This window comes from Garra rufa, chromosome 16, assembly GCF_049309525.1.
Source record: "Garra rufa chromosome 16, GarRuf1.0, whole genome shotgun sequence".
NCBI classification, from domain to species: domain Eukaryota; kingdom Metazoa; phylum Chordata; class Actinopteri; order Cypriniformes; family Cyprinidae; genus Garra; species Garra rufa.
Window position 1 is genome coordinate 1,853,327 of NC_133376.1, and position 19,732 is coordinate 1,873,058.

Consider the following 19,732-nt stretch of genomic DNA (forward strand, 5'->3'; position numbering starts at 1 on the left):
TCAAGAAATTATATCAGAACAAATCCCTCTGTAAAAACCTTCAGGAATAAAACTGTAAAGTGTGGTGTGTGTAAGTGCAGCTGAAGTGGAGGTTTGTGGCTCAGTGTAGGAGAAAAACGGCCTTATGTAAAAATCTGGATTGTAATTGAAATCTATTGACATAAATAGATAAAGTGCTATAAAAGAAACACTTAACAGTGTCTTTTGCATGTTTTTTTTCCACTAGTCTGAAAAAACACTATGAAAAACCAAAAAGCCCAAAATCTCAAACTTGCTAGGTGCATGAATAAACTGAGTTTTTGGCTGCATTTTCTCTTGAAACTCATTCTGCTGCGTTCTTCTAAGACATGAATGCTGTTCCATGTCTTGAAATAAGACCGCTAATGTTAGTCAGCCCCAAAGTACAACAATTTCAAAGATGTTCACTTGCAGGAAGACTAAAGATGACTGCAGTCTTCAGCTGGAGATCAAACCAGTGTCAGGAGGCAGAAATCATCTGAATGCGGTGTACAAACACGTGTGTGCGTCTCTACATGACAAGAACGGCAAACGGAAATAAGAAATTAATTTCTCATGTGTCACACGTAGAGATGGTTTACTGGAAAGATGAAGTTTGCTAGACGCTTCAGAGTATTTTCTACAGCAACAGCTCCATCTGTTGGAGGACTGTAGTTATTGCACTGAAAACTAAATATTACAGTTCACGAGTTCCCTCTTACATATAATAAACGGCGTAAAAGTTAAGCGTGTTTGGCGTGCTGTCCGGGAGAGGGCTCCGAGCTCGGCATTTGGCCCGAACCCAAAAGCGCTCCCCCTAGTTGGAGGTGAAGGGAAAAATAAAAAGGGGGGTGGGAGGGATGCTGAAATCAGAGATAAGTGAAGGTAGGACTGCTTGGTTATTTAAAGGGACTGTATTGATTGGATAGGGAGAGTGATTGCTGATGGTGAATTGGCCGTGTTAATTATCTGCGCGAGCTCCTCCCAAAATCTGTTAATAAAACATCGCATAAAACATTAACCAAAAAAAAAAAAAAATATGCGAATGAAAATGACAAATTATAATATTCTGCAAGTTCAGACAACCAGAATCTGCTTTTATTGCATATTAATACAAACATTCACGTAAACAAAAAACAAGCGTTGATTATCCACCAAACAGCTTACAATAAAATATTTCCCTTTGGCAAAATATCTTTTTAAAACAAAAGACTAAAATGAATATTAAAAGTTGAATCTAAAACATTTTAGTAAAATTACTTTTGATTTGATATAAAACATCTTTCAGAGCATCAGTAGCACAGCTTTAAACAGTAAAACACTCAGCAGGATGTCAATGACCGTCTTGAAGTTATTCTTCATCTTTCTCTGTGAGAGTCTGTTGGTCATCTTCAGCAGTAGTCGCAGTGGATTCCTCCGGTGAGGTCAGTAATACTGCCTGATGCTACCAGACGCTTGAGGAAGACCGTCTCGGTCTGCACGTCGTGCATGGCTTCCTTCAGCATGGATGTCATCAATCTGTTATCGTAGTAATGGAGAGGAGCTTCTTTCTGGCTGAGGTTATAGCCAAAGCCGGCTAAACTCACCTCGTCACACAGGTATGTGGCCAGATTGAGCGCAGACACTCCTAATGTAGGGACATTCTGGAGAGGAAACACATTTGAACATTTTTATATACACACACAAACAGTGCCTTGCAAAAGTATTCACACCCCTTCATTTTTTTCACATTTTCTTTTGTTGCAGCATTAGGTTAAACTGCTTTAAATGAGTTTTTCCCCCACATCAATCTACATCTCATACACCATAATAATGACAAAGCAAAAACCAGATTTGCAAATTTTACAAATGTATTAAAAATAAAACCCTGAAAGAAGTAAATTGCATAAGTATTAACTCAGTAGTTGAAGCACCTTTACAGCCTCAGTGTTTCATTCAGTGTTTCATGACGCTTCAGTTCAGTTTGAAATGAGAATGTTCACGCTGCAGTTTATCAGAAGAGAACGTCTGATTCAGACTGTCTAACGTTATTTAAAAATAGCAGCTTAAGAATCACTTATTCAACATCAAAATATCTTACAAGAAAGCATTTTTATTAATTTGCCCACTTTTAGAATACAGTAGTCAACATTTGAAGTGGACCAAAACTATTCATCAAATTTGTCCTAAAACAAGAACGAACACCATTCTTGTCTTAGGACGACTTTGATTAACTTTTTTGATATATATATATTAGATTATAAATGAATATGTTTTAATATACAATCTGCTAACTTGGAAATTTCAAGATATGCCAGCAAAAATGCTTGTGTTCAGCAATATGACACGAGCAAGAGTTCAGAGTGCTGTTTGTTTCGTTTCTGTGTTCGAATCCGAATTCACATTGGTTTGGGCGAATAATAAAAACAAGTCGTTTGATTTTCTCCTGAAGGAATTTATTTTATTTTATTTTTTTACTTTATGAACACTGCTGCCACCTGTTGGGGGATTTGTTTTCCATCGTATTTCATTCTTTTCCAACATATTTCTATATTCAGTGTTATGTTTAAAACGTTAATCTCACAACATTATTTATGCAATTATAAATAGTCTATATTAATAAATAGCACATCTAAATCTCACTTCATGAAGCTTCTGTGCAGTGCTAAGATTAGTTTTGTTGACAAGATTATTATAGCATCATGACAACCCTACATTCTGTTTATGCTAGTATTTGCTGCCATATACTTTGCAAATACTGTAAACACCTGATGATTATGTCAATAACATTTTGATTTTACGATTGCATTTATACCTGTGTGTGGCGATAAATGATTTACAAATGAAACTACCAGAATGATTCACTCGTCAATTAAATACTACAGTTTTTATATAGGCTAGTCTATTAGACAAAATAAAGTCAAATATATCTTAAACTCAACCTTTAAACTGCATTCCAGTAAAAATCACAGTCATATAGCATAATCAAAACTTCACCGGCATGTCCAGCATTTACAGTATCATTTACATTCAAAACGTTAAGTAAAGAGAACGAAATTAAGGGAAAAACTAATGTAAACAAATATAAAAATTAGGGGTGGGCATAGATTAATTTTTTTAATCTAGATTAATCTAGATTAAAATGGCTAATTTGAATTCTGCTGCTACCCAAATAATGACTAAAATTAAGTCTTTGAGAATGGATCATAAAGCTACATGTTACACCATACTTTTATTTTGACAGGTTGCCGTGAAGTTTCTGTGTATACAGTATGATATGATGCTAGTTTTCTCAAATGAAACGGTATAAGTGACACTCACAGCAGTTTTGGAGATTGAGTTTATCTGTTCATGTGAGATGCAAATGCCAAAAATTACCGGGAGCGTCACGTGTGTTTCAGTATGCGTGTAGTAAAAGCGCGTCTCCACCATTCATTCATACCTACAGAGGCAAACGGAACATATCGGATTCATATTAAAACGGTCTTTTTGCATTTCAGTTTTCACATACACTAGTCCATATCGCGATTTGAATTAAGTGACAGACCAAAATTTGATTTATGAATCCAAAAAACGACGAATTTACGTGGCATTTCGCGCTATAGTAGATTCCGTTTTTATGAATGGAGGACGACGCGATCCCGTCTGTGTTTTGGCGGAGGAGACTTAAACGCGTGACCATATTCTATAGTCTTTGGTATACATCCGCGTTAAACTATCAAGGTGAAAGTCATCATATCTTGCGTAGTTTAGAACCAGCTCCCAACCCAAATTTGAGAATAGATTAACGGCGATATTTTTTTTTATCGCACGATAAGAGTCTCACGTTAACGCAGCACGTTAACGCCGATAACGGCCCACCACTAATAAAAATATAACCAATTGTAATAGGATAATAATAATAATAATAATAATAATAATGCAAATATTACAGAAAAAAAGAGGATCAGTTAATGGACTCATAACTGCATAAAAGTGTTTCTTGTAGGCCTATTTTATTTGTACTATTTTGATATTTATTTATGATAAACTTCTTTTGAGCATAGACAGCATCCCCTGTTGTTACTGTAGTTAATATTGTATACATTTCTATAATAAGTAATATCATTTCTTAATTCAAAATAAAATATTAATAAACCCATCTCTACTAATCCCAGGTTATTATGGTCACGCAGGTTTATTTACGCATTAAACTCATGGCCACGACATAATAATCACGTTCCCACAAGTTTATAAGTGAACCCATCATGTCCTCTAGCGGTCACCGTAGTCATTTGCTGCGGCTCTATACAAATATGGTTTTGTCTATCAAAATGAAATCCATAACTTTTTATCAGCACAGTCAGAAGATTGGACTCCATTTTGATAAAAAGAACGTTCTAGGATGAGCTTGAAAAAGTAGGTTTCAACAAATCAAAATGGCGGACAGGACGTTCGACCAACTATGTCAACATTTGTATCTCGTTTTTGGCATGACCTAAGGATTACTTTGCATTAGCCTATTGCAATTAAACTGGTCTCAATCAAAAATTATTAGCATTTTTGAATTTTGGTCAGTGTGAGGTCACAATGGCGCACACACAGTTTGGTGTAAATACTGTATGTCAAAGCTTTGCAGAGATGCAGCCTCAGACGCAGTTTGGCACAATTCAAGCACATTCATTGATGTCTACAGTCATAAAATCCTTAACATTTTGCCAGCATGGTCTTAAGATGATCTGAGCCTAATCTGATGAAAACTGGACCAACGGTCTAGAAGGACTTTGAAAAAGTAGGTTTTCAACAAAACCAAAAGGACAGAGAGGAAGTCCTGTTGACTATGGCAAAAGCATGACCCAAAGAATACACTACCAGTCAAAAGTTAGGACACACTTCCAAATCAAAGAGAGTGGAAGTGTGTCCAAACATTTGACTGGCAGTGCATATGAAAGGAGAAGTCCGGTGTGATATTGACCTAAAGTGTATTGAATCATGATACCGAGTGTGAACGTACCTTGCATATTTCATCTCGGTTTGTGTCCAGCTGTCCGAAATCTGGGGTCAGTTAGCCGATGCTCACAACAGGTTGTCAATGAGAGTCAACAGGGCATCGGAATAGCCATGTAAATAAATCACTGTTTTACGCCATTTACGAGGCACAAAGTAGCTCCACACTTCATCGGTAGACTTCCAAGGGCCCTGACATTTAAAACGAGACACTGAGAACTCAGAAAAAGCACCGGTAGTTTATTTACAAGAAGATTTATACAGACATCTTCCACCAGGAACAGACCATCCGCCATCCTGAACTTAGTCACGATAAGTCGAGTGTCGAGCACCAAGGAATTTATCAGGTTATCAACGTATCAGGTTGTAGTTTCCTTCGTGCTCGACACTCGACTTATCGTGACTACATTTAAGATGGCGGCGACCGGTCTGTTCCTGGTGGAAGATGTCTGTATAAATCTACTTGTAAATAAACTACCGGTGCTTTTTCTGAGTTCTCAATGTCTCGTTTTAAATGTCAGGGCCCTAGGAAGTCTACCGATGAAGCGTGGAGCTACTTTGTGCCTCGTAAATGGCGTAAAACAGTGATTTATTTACATGGCTTTTCCGATGCCCTGTTCACTCTCATAGACAGCCTGCTGTGAGCATCGGCTAACTGACCCCAGATTTCGGACAGCTGGACACAAACCGAGATGAAATATGCAAGGTATGTTCACACTCGGTATCATGATTCAATACACTTTAGGTCAATATCACACCGGACTTCTCCTTTAAGACCAGTTTAACAGGCTAATACATTCAAAAGTCATGCAAATGTATTTATAACTTTGGACTAGAAGGTGGTGCTGCCACAAAACTATTCGAGTAGCATATGCCGAAGACACATAGTGAGTTTTGTTAAGACACAGCAATGCATTCGTAAAAATGACACCCAAAATGAATGACTGAACAGTTTTGTGATTTTCGGCTAAATCATTCAGAAGTTATTAGCAAAAAGAGCCATTTTTCATGTCTCCTGACCACTAAGTGGCACTGCGCCGAAACACCGCAGATAGCCTCAGGTCATGTTTGGTGTCAATACAATAAACTGTTGCGGAAACATAGCCTTACATTTTTGACAGCAGGGTCTGAAGATGATCTGAGACAATTTTGGTGAAAATCAGACAAGTAGTCTAGGACAGGTTTGAAAAAGTAATCTAGAAAAAATATAGCAAAAAAACCTTACAAGTTTTTAATTGTTGATGTTCAATAGATTCGATTCAGAGAAAAAAAATTATTTGACCTTACATTAGACCTTACATTCAGAAGTTATTAGCATAAACATTAGTGAAACTTTAGACAAGTGGTGGCGCTGCTGTCCTCTATCATTGTGCCAAATTTCATAAATTTCCTGCAAGAGGTTCTATGTGCTGACACAGATTCAAGAGCTGAAGAAACTGAAAAAGGAAGAATAATAATAAGAACAAATCTAACGAATACAAGTGCTGTTGCACCTTTGGTGCTTGGCCCCTAAAAAGAAAAGGAAAAAAGAAATTATATTTTACATGTAATACTAAAATCATCAGTAGATGGCAGCAAGGTCTTTTTTTGGTCAGACCAATATGTCACAAATGTATCGTTAATATATTGGATCAGATACTTTGTATCGAGATGCGTATCAGATCGGCATTATACCTTAGATGCCCAACCCTAGTCTAAACTCATAGTTTTAGACAGATATACCTGAAATCTAACCTATATAGATTTTTTTTCAGTACATCAATTGAATTTACATGAAACAGTTCTGTAACATCTCGTAAGTTTCACAAAACCCCAGCATAGACGCTCCTGATAAAATATTTGTTATATAGGCTAAGCATCAACATTCACAAACCACTATTATTCTTAACAGAAAAGCAAGTATGAGCTACTGTGTGCATCCACAGCAGAATGCAAACAGACAAAGCTCCTTTAAAGCTGACATCTTAGTTCATATGCAATCTCATAAAGCTCTAACACAATGAATATTATGCATCTAATACAATGAATCTTTCACAATGTCTATGTCACGAATCAGACAGGAACAGACACAGCGACGGAACAACGACGTAGAATAACGAACAGTTTAATAAAAATCCAGGAGAACACTGGGAAACACAGGAGCACGGGGAAGTAACATTAAAGACCGACAAGCAACAAAGCAAAGACACAAACTTATATAGACACAATGATTGGGATTCACAGGTCTGGGAAATTAAGCTGGAACCAAAACACACAGAGCAGCGGGGGAGATGGGAGAAACCAAACTAAATAGTCCAGGGGTGTGACATTACATCCCCCTACCGGAAGGCGCGTCCTCGCGCCGACACTCAGAAAAAACTGTCCAAAGTTCTAGGAGGGGGTTTTGGTGGAGGACAGACTCCTGGGAGGAGGGCAAAATACAGTGTCCAGGGGTGTGACAGAACAGTCCATGGAGGTGATGATGGAGGGAGGAGCCAAGGAGGTGACAGGAGGGGGCTGATGCAGGAGGAGCCAGGTGGGACCCAGAACGCAGCCATGATGGAATGCCACAGTGGAGCCGATGGAGGGAGGAGCCATGGTGGAGGGGAGGCTGACGACTCCATGGGGCCGACCGACGGAGGCGGAGCAGGAGGTGGTAGAGCCCGAGGTGGAGACGGAAAGCCGATGGTCAAGGCTCTGGCGACCAAGGCGAAGACAGAGATCCGGAGGTCCGCGGCGGAGCCGGTGCGACAGAGGGCCGAGGCTGTGCCCGCGGGAGGGAGGAGGTACACAGAGCCCGACGGATGGAGCGACGAGGCGCAGCCAGGGGAGTAGAATCCATAGGTGAAGGTGGGGCGACGACTGACCAGGGCGGAGCCTGAGGGACGATGGAGCCCGATGGAGCTGGTGGACCGACAGGCGACGGTGGAGACGAGGGAGCTGAGAGACGGGGTAGAGCCGCAGGGTCTGAGGGCCGAGGCGGAGTCCAGGACTCTGAGGCTGGAGATGGAGATGAGGGATCCTCCAGCCGAGACGGCGATGAAAGCTGGCTGACCTGCGGCGAACCCACCGCACAGATGGTGGGCTGAGGGTGAGCAAGGGGACAGACAGAAGACAGCGGGGATTCTGGAAGGCTGGACGGAACCAGCGGAGATTCAGGCATTGACAGAAGAGGGAGGGTGGGTGGGAAATCCAGGCAGACAGGTATTACCATGAAGCAGTCTATTAATTCCCCAAAGTTTTGCTCAAGCTCACCCCCAGTGGTGGTGCAGTGGGCAGGGCTCTCTACCGCCCCTTCTTGCTCCACGCAGCACTTCACCGTTGCAGAAGTAATAGCCGGCTCTCGCACCTGGTCGGAAGTTATGAGCCCATCGGCGCTCCATACTGCTGTCGCTCCGGGCTCGCTCCGGACAAACGCGGCGAAATCCGCTCGAGGGCCGTCCTCGGATGACGGCGCTCTGCATGACGCGTTGATGCTTGCGTCATAGAACGCACAGAGCGTGTTGTCCGGATAGCTGGTGGTATGAGCTACGAGCTGAAACATCAATGTGTAGCCCTTGAGCGGTAATTCCCCCTGCTTCAGCCTAAGAAGGATAAATTCCAGACTGAGTAGGTGATCCATGGGGAAAAACACAACGGAAACAAAAAGACTGGAGAAAGCGAAACGAGAAATAAAAACGGGGTGTAACGCAAAAAAAAAACTGTATCGGTCGGTCTTTCTGTCACGAATCAGACAGGAACAGACGAACAACGACGTAGAATAACGAACAGTTTAATAAAAATCCAGGAGAACAACGGGAAACACAGGAGCACGAGGAAGTAACATTAAAGACTGACAAGCAACAAAGCAAAGACACAAACTTATAAAGACACAATGATTGGGAAATTGAGACCAGTTTAATTGCAAAAAGGTGAAAAATTGGGAAAAAGGTGTGGGAAATTAAGCAGGAACCAAAACACACAGAGCAGCGGGGAAGATGGGAGAAACCAAACTAAATAGTCCAGGGGTGTGACAGTCTACACTTTGTGTGTTTTAATTCGTGAGAACACAATATTCAGCACTGTGCAAGAATTTTTGAGCAGTGAGTGGATTCTAACTTAAACACCTCTGATTGGCCAATGCGTTGCTCATGCTGCAAACAGGTTTTGAAACGAAACTGCCTATCCTTATGCTTACTAATCATAGTTGTAAGTTGTATACTAGTTGTTTTTGCTGCTTTTGTGCAATAGATGAATAACAACGTTTTGTTTTTTAGATATATTATGTTTAGAGATTTCTATTTTGTGGGAGTCCCACAAATCATTTTATTTTCCCGCATCCCACACTCGCCCATCAAGTTTTGTCCCGCGTCGCATTCTGTTGCATTGGGTCCCGCTGTACTCCTGTAGGAGTGCAGGTCTCTACTGCATGTACTGACTGAACGAGCAAATAACGTTAAGGCCATTTGGAAAAGATGAGCGGGAGCAGCGGCACAACTTCCCAACAAAGTGTCTCTTAAAGGTTGTATCAGCGATTTCTAGCCTGAAACATAAAGTGTCAAATTCAGCTGACCTTTCATCACGATCCGCTCGCTGCCTGCCCCATAAATTGTCTGTGAAAAAACCGCGTCTCTCTGGTCAGCCTAGGGTCCGAGATATGCCAAAAAAACAATCGGCACTACCAACCTTTCCACACAAAAACAAACAGTGTTATAACCAATCAGTGTCAGGGGTTTGGTGTTGTGGACTTTCGCTCCGCCTCCCTCACATCCCAGCACCAGTAAGAAAGTCCACAACACGAACCCCCTGACGCTGATTGGTTGGAACACTGTTTGCTTTTTTGGCATATCTCGGACCCTAGGCTGACCAGAGAGACGCGGTTTTTTCACAGACAATTTATGGGGCAGGCAGCGAGCGGATCGTGAAGAAAGGTGAGCTGAAATTGACACTTTATGTTTTAGGCTAGAAATCGCTGATACAACCTTTAATGTAGGCTATCGTCAGTGTTTTACTGATGTAAAACTGTTTACAGTGTGTTTGGATTCCTATAAGTTTAAGATTTTATATAAAATTGTTAATTTAATTTTAAGATACTGTAGTTATTTTCTTAATTTGTCAACTGACAACTTTATTTAAAAAATGTCAACAATGTTTAAGAGGTTTTAAACAAACACAGTGTTGCATACTTTATGATTATGCTTCATCTTTCTTTGGTGCTGTTAAAACCACCATAACAAACCAGCAGCTCTTTTATGAAATAGTAGTAAATCGCATTTTAAATCGCAATTTTCATCAGAAAAATCGCAATTGGATTTTTTTCTTCAAATCGGGCAGCCCTACTTCCTAGATTAAAAAAAAAAAAAGCCTGTCACTGAATCAACCTGTTCAGCCATGGATTCATTTAGAAATGTTGATCAGAGATGCTCAGCAGTTTTGCTGTGGCTTTGATTGGAACTATATTCAGTAGTGAAACTAAGCAAAACAGACAACACTGCATCTAAAATGTAAAGATACTACAAAACTGTTTATTCAACTGTCATCTAAAATCACATCACATTTGTAATGGTGCAGATTTTTGGTAAAAACAGCACTCTCGCTTGAGTGATATTATTAAACGGCATTATGTTAAATACATATAAGGGGGTGTTTTTGTTGCGCTCATGTCTAGAATTTCAGGTTTTATATCTCAATAATCATGTTCAAACACTGCATCAGTGTGAAACGACAGACAGGTCTGGATTGGATGCAGCATTAATGCATTAATCATCATGATATTTTTACACAATCACACCAAAAGAATGTGTTAAATCAACAGCAAAAACAGCAGCTCACCTGGTCCCAGTCCAAGAGGTGTTCCCTAACACTGGGATAGTGAAGCAGGTCGAAGGCCGTCTCTCTAATAATCTCTGGGTTCAGCAGACGGAACTGGGAGGCCTTGAGCGGGACACTCGCCGGCACGCTCTGCCAGAAAGACAGCCAGTCCCACAGCGCCTGAAGAGAGACAGGTAAACGTGATGTCCAGGTGTACCGCACTGATCAAGACGATCATCGCTCTGATTCATGAACAAGCACTTACAACGGACGTCTTGGTAATCATGGCACGGAGCCATTGGAAGTCGACAGACTTGTAGATCACAGCCACGAATCTGAGATCTGAATCTTTATCATCCCAGACCTTTGGGGAGCCCTCCGGATAACTCATCCTGATGGAGGTGCGGTTCCCCACGTCTGCGCTGAAACCTCGCACGGGACCACTGTTCAGTCTGACCACAAACAAGAGTCATGAACACATACACACACGCACCTTTAGCTAAAACAATACAAATTAAGCGGAGAACATTCCCACCTGATGATGGTACTAAACTGGTTGAAAAGAGGCCCGAGACCCAATCCTTTCAGTATCCCTCCATTTCCAATCACTAGACATCGACGACAGTCCGTCCCTCCACGTCTCTCCTCAGAGGAGGCCGGTAGGAGGTCCAGGACCTCCTGAAGCTTGCTCTTCATGTTCAGGAAACCAAACGGTGGTGGATATTGGAATATTTGTTCATTCAAATGAGTGTTCTTGTCCAAAAAGGGCTCTAGTACTGGTGTGGAGCTGTAACGTTCAGCTTCCATTCTCTGTCGGGCAAAAGAAGGTCTGCATTCTCGGGCGAGTATCTCTCGGACATAGGACTGGACACGCTGCAAGTCAAAATGCACTGCTTAATGCAAACGTTCACAACAGGCCAACTGAAAACATTTATATTGTGCAATTTATCTCGATTGTGGACAGGCACTAATCTGTCCTTTCCTAAAATATCTGAACCCAAAAGTAGTAAAGTATGTTGTGCCACAAGGCTCGGTCCTAGACCCCTTTGATATTCTCCCTAAATATGCTCCCTAAACATGTTTATAAGTCTTGTTGTTCTAGGGAGCCACAGCACAGGCGTGTAAATAATAGAATGCAGTGCTGTGCAAGACCGGAGCTCATAAGAACTGCGTTCGCTGATATGAGGAAGCATAGCATTTCGTCACATTAGAATTATAAGGTTCTAGCTGACATTTTTGTCAAAATTGAGTTATTCAAATTTTTTTATTCTGTGACAACTTATTTACATTTTTTGATGTTTCTTTTGTAAGCTATGTACATTTGGGGCCTTTTTTAGAAAACAAAAATAGTTCTATCTACAGAAGTCTATGGAACGTAAAAACAATATCTTGAAAGTTCTCAGAATGCATAGAACCTTATAATTCTAAGGTGACGATTTGTTTTCACACCTATGCAGACACACCTCTACTAATCAATGTTTCTTTTACTTCCTTCTATCTTCCTTCCTTTCTTTCATGTAGAGTGCTTGCAATCTCTATTCCATTGCGGGTGTCAGAAACAAAAAGTTTCACAGCAACAGGTTGTATCAGGGCACTTCTGCTTTTCTATCTGCAGCAGCAACTGAATTTACATTTACATTTGTTCATCAAGCAGACAGCTTTATGTAAAGCAACTTACAAATGAGGAATACGTTTTCATTCCAACCATCACATGCAGACATTTTCCATGACCAACATTCATCTAGACATTTTAAGGCTTGGTAAACTTTAACAGTGAGAGGTTCTGTAAAGCTGCTTTGAAACAATGTGCACTTTGAAAGTTCACAAATAATATTGACCCATCTGTACTTCCTCCAGAGCAGTGGCTCTGCACATTTGCACATCTCTCTTATCTGATGAGCTCTCGCATTAGATATTTAGACATCCAAATGTGCGGTGGGTTCCCAGCACTATAGTATTAGATGTTAAAAGTATTTCAGCACTTTCTGGCAGATATTTAAACTCAAAGGAACAAAAGTAGAAGTGATTTTTGCTTCCAGTACTTTCAGATTAGCATTCAAATTTAAATTTTTAATATATAGCAAGTATATTAAACTAAAATGGCAATGTTCACCAAGAGTTATAAATATGTTTCAGCAAAACTCTACAATGCAAGTAAGGGTGTGTTCACACTTGTCATGTCTGTTTAAATTAAAACAGACTGTGGTGCGATTGCTCTATTAGTGCGGTTCATTTGAGTAGGTGTGAACACTGCCTTCTGAACCCTGGTGTGCACCAAACAAGCAGGCCCAGATCTCTAAAAATATGGGTTTCGGTCCGCTTTCAAATGAACCCTGGTCTGGTTCAAATTAAATATGAACGCAACACAGACCAAATACTTCTAAACTAACCAAAAACAGGAAGCAATGATAAGATGCAACGCTATGCGACATGATTTCACGAAGGGAACAAGCGTGTATCAAAAACAAAACGAGCAGAGGGCAAGTGGAAGCAGCAAGGAGATAAAGTGCCTTTTATAAGCTTTTTGTGAGTTTGCAGGTGGTTAAAATAAAATCATATACACCCAACAATGAGTGCGCTTAGTCAAGCAGACAGAATTAGGTGTAGTTGATTTAAAGCATGGGTACTTTGATGTCATGGCGCTTTAAGTCGAACGCACCTTTTTCTTTTGTTTGGAGTGTTCGGTGACTTCAGTCATGAAATATAGGTCATTTAACTGGACTAATTAAGTTATGAATGTTTCACTATGCCTTTATGTTTGGTATTTGTGCCAGTGTGCCAAAAATGCCAGTGTGAAAGCTAAGCAGACCAGGACCAAATGTATCATTTTATTTTTTAGTCCGGATCAAACTACAAGTACTACAAGTGTGAACACACCCTAAATCACTTGCATATGTAACTAAATCTTTATTTCTGTGTGACTTAATGATGCCTAACATTAGCCATTAGCTAATATTTTTTTAGGTTTTACTCGCCAGTGTGTGAGTTGGAGGCTCATTATATGTTTAGACAGACTGTGGGTGTCGCTGTTTCGCTGTTTTCCCTGCTTCCTGTTTGCCTTGCCTTGCTGCAGAGTGATCTGTGTTTGTTGCTCCCTGCAGCTTCGATTTTTTTTTTTTTTGATTCCCTATCTTATTGTTAATTCTGCCGTTTTAAATTGATAGATATAGCTTAACTTGATTCCTGGCTTATCCATCAAACTAATCTGACTAATTTGATCGTTTGCCTTATTCTATAATCACGAGTGCAGCACGTTAGCATTCCATTAGCCAGTTAACTTTCTACTCGCACTCCATTCACGCTTTTAACTTCTCTCGTGTTTGATATCGTCAGTTCTCCTTTAGCCAGTTCCGTTCCGTTTTTTCAGGAATTCGAACAACAACAGTTGGTAAGTTGGAAACATTCCACAATCACGGTGAGTAATGGCTTCTTCTCCTACAATTGTAGTCTGCACTGCTTGCCACATGTATAGCTTATCTATCTCTGTCAGCAGTGAGCCTTATACATGTGATAAATGCAGGAATATAGTCAGGCTGACACGCATCCAAACTTTAATAGAGGATAGTAAGAATGTGAGGGCCTTAGATACGGTTTTGGATGCGACTAGCTCAGAAAGCCCTGTACATTGTTCGGTTCCGGTAACAACGCCCGTGCAGCAGGGCAACTAGGTGACTGTGAGACGGCATAGTCGCGGGTCAAAACACCGCTCTTCCGTTCCGATCAGAACATCAAACAGGTTCTCCCCACTCAGTGAAGCACCCACTGAGAAACCTGATGAAAGTGCTCTAGTAATTGGCGATTCTATTGTACGGAACGTGAAAATAGAGACTCCAGCCACCATAGTCCAGTGTTTACCAGGAGCCAGAGTGCCTGACATCTTGGCAAATTTAAAAGTGCTGGCTAATGCTAAACGTAAATTCAGTAAGATTGTTATTCACGTCGGCACTAATGATGTTCGACTTCGCCAGTCGGAGATCACTAAAAATAATGTTAAAGAGGTGTGTGAACTTGCAAGTACAATGTCAGACACTGTAATATGCTCTGGTCCCCTCCCGGCTTACCGTGGTGACGAGATTCATAGTAGACTGTGGTCACTCCATGGCTGGATGTCAAAGTGGTGCCCGCGAAATAACATAGGTTTCATAGACAATTGGACGAGTTTCTGGGGCAGACCTGACCTGTTGAAAAGAGATGGTCTTCATCCCTCCGGATGTGGAGCATCTCTCCTATCTAGAAATATGGCACATAGTCTTAGCGTTTGCACTTGACTAACTAGGGCCCAGGTCAGGAAGCAGACAGACTGGCTAAACCGACCGTCTGCTAGCCGCCTCATGTCACAGAAATCAGTTAATTCTCAGCACATAGAGACCCTTTCACCTAGATATCACACTATAGAGACTGTGTCTGTTCCCCGAGCAAGAAAATATAAAAAACGGCTGAATCAAATCAAGACTAACAATTTAATTGATGTTCAACAAATAAAAAATATATATAATACAGAGAAACAATTGATAAAGCTTGGCTTATTGAATATCAGGTCCCTTTCTACGAAAGCACTTTTTGTAAATGATATGATCACTGATCATAACCTAGATGTGCTCTGTTTGACGGAAACCTGGCTAAAACCAGACGATTACATTATTTTAAACAAGTCCACCCCCCAAGATTACTGTTATAAACATGAACCGCGTCTAAAAGGTAAAGGGGGAGGTGTTTCTACTATTATATTATACTATTCTCAATGTCTCTCAGAGAACGGGCTTCAAATATAACTCGTTTGAAGTAATGGTGCTTCATATAGCATTATCCAAAGAAACTAGTGCTAATGATAAATCCGCCGTGACGTTTGTACTAGCTACAGTTTACAGGCCACCAGGGCACCATACAGACTTTATTAAAGAATTTGCTGATTTTTTATCCGAGTTAGTGTTGGCCACAGATAAAGTCTTAATAGTGGGTGATTTTAACATCCATGTTGATAATGAAAAAGATGCATTAGGAACAGCATTTATAGATATTTTGAACTCTATTGGGGTTAAACAACACGTGTCAGGTCCTACTCATTGCCGAAATCATACTCTAGATTTAATACTGTCACATGGAATTGATGTTAATGGTGTTGAAATTCTGCAGCAAAGCGATGATATCTCAGATCATTATCTAGTCTCTTGTATACTCCAGATATCTAAAACTGTAAATTCAACTCCTTGCTACAAGTACGGTAGAACCATCACTTCTACTACAAAAGACTGCTTTGTAAGTAATCTTCCTGATTTATCTGAATTCCTCAGCATATCCAATAGCTCAGAAAAACTTGATGATGTAATAGAAACTATGGAATCACTCTTTACTAGCACTTTAGATACAGTTGCTCCAATGCGCTTAAAAAAGATTAAGAAAAACAGTGTAACACCGTGGTATAACGATCACACTCACGCCCTAAAGAGAAAAGCACGAAAAATGGAACGCAGCTGGAGGAAAACAAAACTAGAGGTTTTTCGTACTGCTTGGCGTGAATGCAACTCATCTTATAGAAAAGCATTAAAAACTGCCAGATCGGATTACTTTTCGTCTCTCTTAGAAGAAAACGTCTCGGGTTACTAATGTAACCTTAGTTCCCTGAGGGAACGAGACGCCGCGTCAGGAACGCTATGGGGAACGCCATTGGCGGGCCGCACTCTGAACTATGTCTAACAACCAATGAAATGACGGGAGTGACGTCACAGGCGCGGTGACGTCATCGACCGGGAAGTATAAAGCGCGTGCGTTTGAAGCCGGCGGCAGCTCTTTTAGGAATGAAGCGAGCGCCGCAGGGTGCGGGAATTATGGTCCGAGACGCGGCGTCTCGTTCCCTCAGGGAACTAAGGTTACATTAGTAACCCGAGACGTTCCCTTCCGGGAACTCGAGCCGCGTCAGGAACGCTATGGGGAACGAGACTACCAACGCCCCCATAATTTCCGAGCCCTGCGCAGTGTCTGCTCAACCAGGGTGGAAAGTAAAGAGCCCTTGTCTAGCATTCCGCGGACAAGAAGGCCCTGTAGTCCTCGGCCCTGGGGTACACGAGGAATGGTAGTCTTCCTCTGTCTGGTCGCCAGCCAGAACGAGAGGTACTCTGCGGCCCTCAGGCACACACAGAGTCTTAGTCCTTTGTCTGGGACTTAGCCAGAACAAGAGGGACCGAATGACCACTGTCTAGCACTCGGCAGACAGATGGTGTGGGAAGTCCTCGGTCCGTAGACCCACGAGGACGGTGAGCTCGACCTCAAGGCTCCTCGGCCCTCGGGCACATGAGGAGAGGGTGATCCTTTGTCTGGGGGTTCAGCCAGAACAAGAGGGATCCAAGGCTCGGCCTGGAGCTCTGCCAGGACGCGAGGGAATAAGCCATTGTCTAGCATTACGCGGACAAGAGGGCACTGCAATCCCCGGCCCTCGGGCTCACGGGGAAGACAGTAGGGGCCTCAGCCTGGTAGCCAGCCAGTGCATGAGGCACTCCTCGGCCTTATTTGAAGGCAGACGAGGAGTCTTAGTCCTTGGTCTGGGAAAGGCCAGAAACCAGAGGGACCGAAATACACTCGGTCTGGTAGCATCCTGCGCCAGAACACGAGGAGAATTAAGCCATTGTCTAGCATTCCGCGGACAAGAGGGCTGTATGGTTCTCGGCCCTTAGGCACACGAGAACAAGTAGACCTCTGCCTGGTTCGCCAGCCAGTGCGAGAGGTACTCCTCTGTCTTGTTCTAAGGCAGACGAGGAGTCTTAGTCCTTGGTCTGGGAAAGGCCAGAAACCAGAGGGACCGAAATACACTCGGTCTGGTAGCATCCTGCGCCAGAACACGAGGAGAATTAAGCCATTGTCTAGCATTCCGCGGACAAGAGGGCTGTATGGTTCTCGGCCCTTAGGCACACGAGAACAAGTGGACCTCTGCCTGGTTCGCCAGCCAGTGCGAGAGGTACTCCTCGGCCCTTGGGCACGCGAGGAGTTTAGTCCTTCGTCTGGTTTCCTGCCAGACCATGAAGGAGACAGCGTCTAGAATACTTACCTGCTAAGACACTGTTATAACTCGGTCTGGTAGCATCCTGCGCCAGAACACGAGGAGAATTAAGCCATTGTCTAGCATTCCGCGGACAAGAGGGCTGTAAGATCCTCTGCCCTCAGGCGCACGAGGATAGTAGTGGGCCTCTGCCTGGTTGCCCAGCCAGTGCAGGAGGCACTCCTTGGCCCTCAGGCACACGAGGAGTCTTAGTCCTTGGTCAGGGAAAGGCCAGAAACCAGAGGGACCGAAATACACTCGGTCTGGTAGCTTCTTGCGCCAGAACACGAGGGGGAATAAGCCATTGTCTAGCGTTCCGCGGACAAGAGGGCTGTATGGTTCTCGGCCCTTGGGCACACGAGAACAAAGTAGGGCAGTCTGATCCTCGGCCCTCGGGCTCACGAGGATGCAGGGACACTCCTAGGAGCGTCGTGGCGAATAACGACTTCTCTTCTTTCCGCAGAAAGAATGCGCCTTGAGAAGTCTCCTCCTGGCTAGGGAGGTGGCTGACTCTCTAGACCTAGTCTCGCTAAGCCGAGAGAACAGCGGAGCCTGGAGCGGCTCTGAGGTCGAGTTCATAGTACCTGACAATGTCAGGGGCGAGGACCAACCCGCAGCATTGCAGATGTCCTGGATGGGGACACCTGCTGTCAGAGCTCTTAGAGGCAGACAGCCTCGGGAAGAGTAAGTCTTGGCTCCCCATGGAGCTGGGAGACCAGAGGACTTGGAGGTAGTAGGAATGGCATCCGTGATCCATCTACTGATAGCTCTGATCGTGCCACATGCTTTCTTTGTGGCCGTATGTGCCCAGTGCGCATACTGGACAGATATACTTCCCATTGGTCGCACTCCAAGAATGGAGGTAATAGAGGATTGAGACCCCTCAGGGTCTCAGCCTGAGTGCACCACCGAGGAAACCATACCGACGAGCCACCACGAGGGGCATGGTAGGCCAATAAGCCGCCACGAACACCCTCAGGATGGAGTGAGCTGGTTTTGTGGGTTTGCGAGGACTCAGTACTGTACCAACAGGCAGTAACTTGGTCTAGATCTGGGATTCTCAACCGGTGGGCCGCGGCCCACTAGTGGGCCTCAGTGATCCTCCAGGTGGGCCGCGAGATGGTTTAAAATTAATTTAAATATTATCCTAAAATGATCAAAGCACGCCTCTTTCATGTTCTGTGATGGATTGCTTTGGACTCGGCGCAGCAAGCCTCATCGCACTGTTAAATACAGACTGAACGGCGGCTCAAAATTTCTAACTGATGCACGCAAGCGTCATTAGATACCTGCAAGGGACCAGAGTATGTGAGCGGAGTGGAGCGGCAACATTTTCCCCTCCGCGCTCCGTGCATTTAATAATCACTCCGCTCCGGGTTCATTATTTACCGCTCCTGCTCCACTCCTCGCTCACTGATATCAGAAACACCGCTCCGCGTCAAAAAAAATTCAGTATGTTTGAAATATAACAGTCTGTTCATAACATATATTAAAACACAAAAAATTATAAAATAAAATAACAAGAGAGTTTGGAACACTACTGTGCAAACTATGTTCCTACCACATGCCAAACTAATAACACTGTCAGCATTAAAAGAGTATAATTTCTGCTTTTTGCAGTACAAAGTTTGTAATGAAAATAAGAATACGTTTTCATCGTAGTTATTTCTGCTCATTCGAAATCAGATACCATTACATTTGTTTCAATTCATTGCTAGTGAATAAGTGTTGTTCACCTAAAAATATTCAGTAGCCTATCTAGAAGGAACAAACTAATTCCTTTTGAACTATAATTTACTGCTCATGTCTTTTGCCATCATCATAACCTTCACATTCTTTCTGATTTGCGTGATCCATCTCTATCAAGCTAGGTAAATATGTTTAACATGTGAATTCTTGCTTAATATGCAGTAATATATACGGACAGTTGGCGTGAATTGTTCTCATGATGGAGCGCTCTTGGAGCAAGTG

General features: G+C 42.5%; 1 protein-coding gene across 1 annotated transcript; it reads right to left on the reverse strand.

The window, feature by feature from the left end:
* Positions 1-1,233: 1,233 nt before the first annotated feature.
* On the reverse strand, positions 1,234-11,122 carry LOC141288873 (lactosylceramide alpha-2,3-sialyltransferase-like). The gene is made up of 3 exons (XM_073821081.1): positions 10,997-11,122; positions 10,753-10,911; positions 1,234-1,640 (listed from the first exon to the last, which is right to left on the reverse strand). The coding sequence occupies exons 1-3, from the start codon at positions 11,120-11,122 to the stop codon at positions 1,389-1,391; spliced, it is 537 nt and encodes a 178-aa protein (XP_073677182.1). The 3' UTR covers positions 1,234-1,388.
* Between the last annotated feature and the right edge of the window lie 8,610 nt (positions 11,123-19,732).

Coding starts and splice junctions, on each gene's coding strand:
- LOC141288873 (XM_073821081.1), bottom strand. CDS start 11,122: ATGAGTTATCCGGAGGGCTCCCCAAAGGTCTGGGATGATAAAGATTCA. Junction 10,912..10,996: donor TGATTACCAAGACGTCCGTT/GTAAGTGCTTGT, acceptor GTCTCTCTTCAG/GCGCTGTGGGACTGGCTGTC. Junction 1,641..10,752: donor ACCTCTTGGACTGGGACCAG/GTGAGCTGCTGT, acceptor TTTCCTCTCCAG/AATGTCCCTACATTAGGAGT.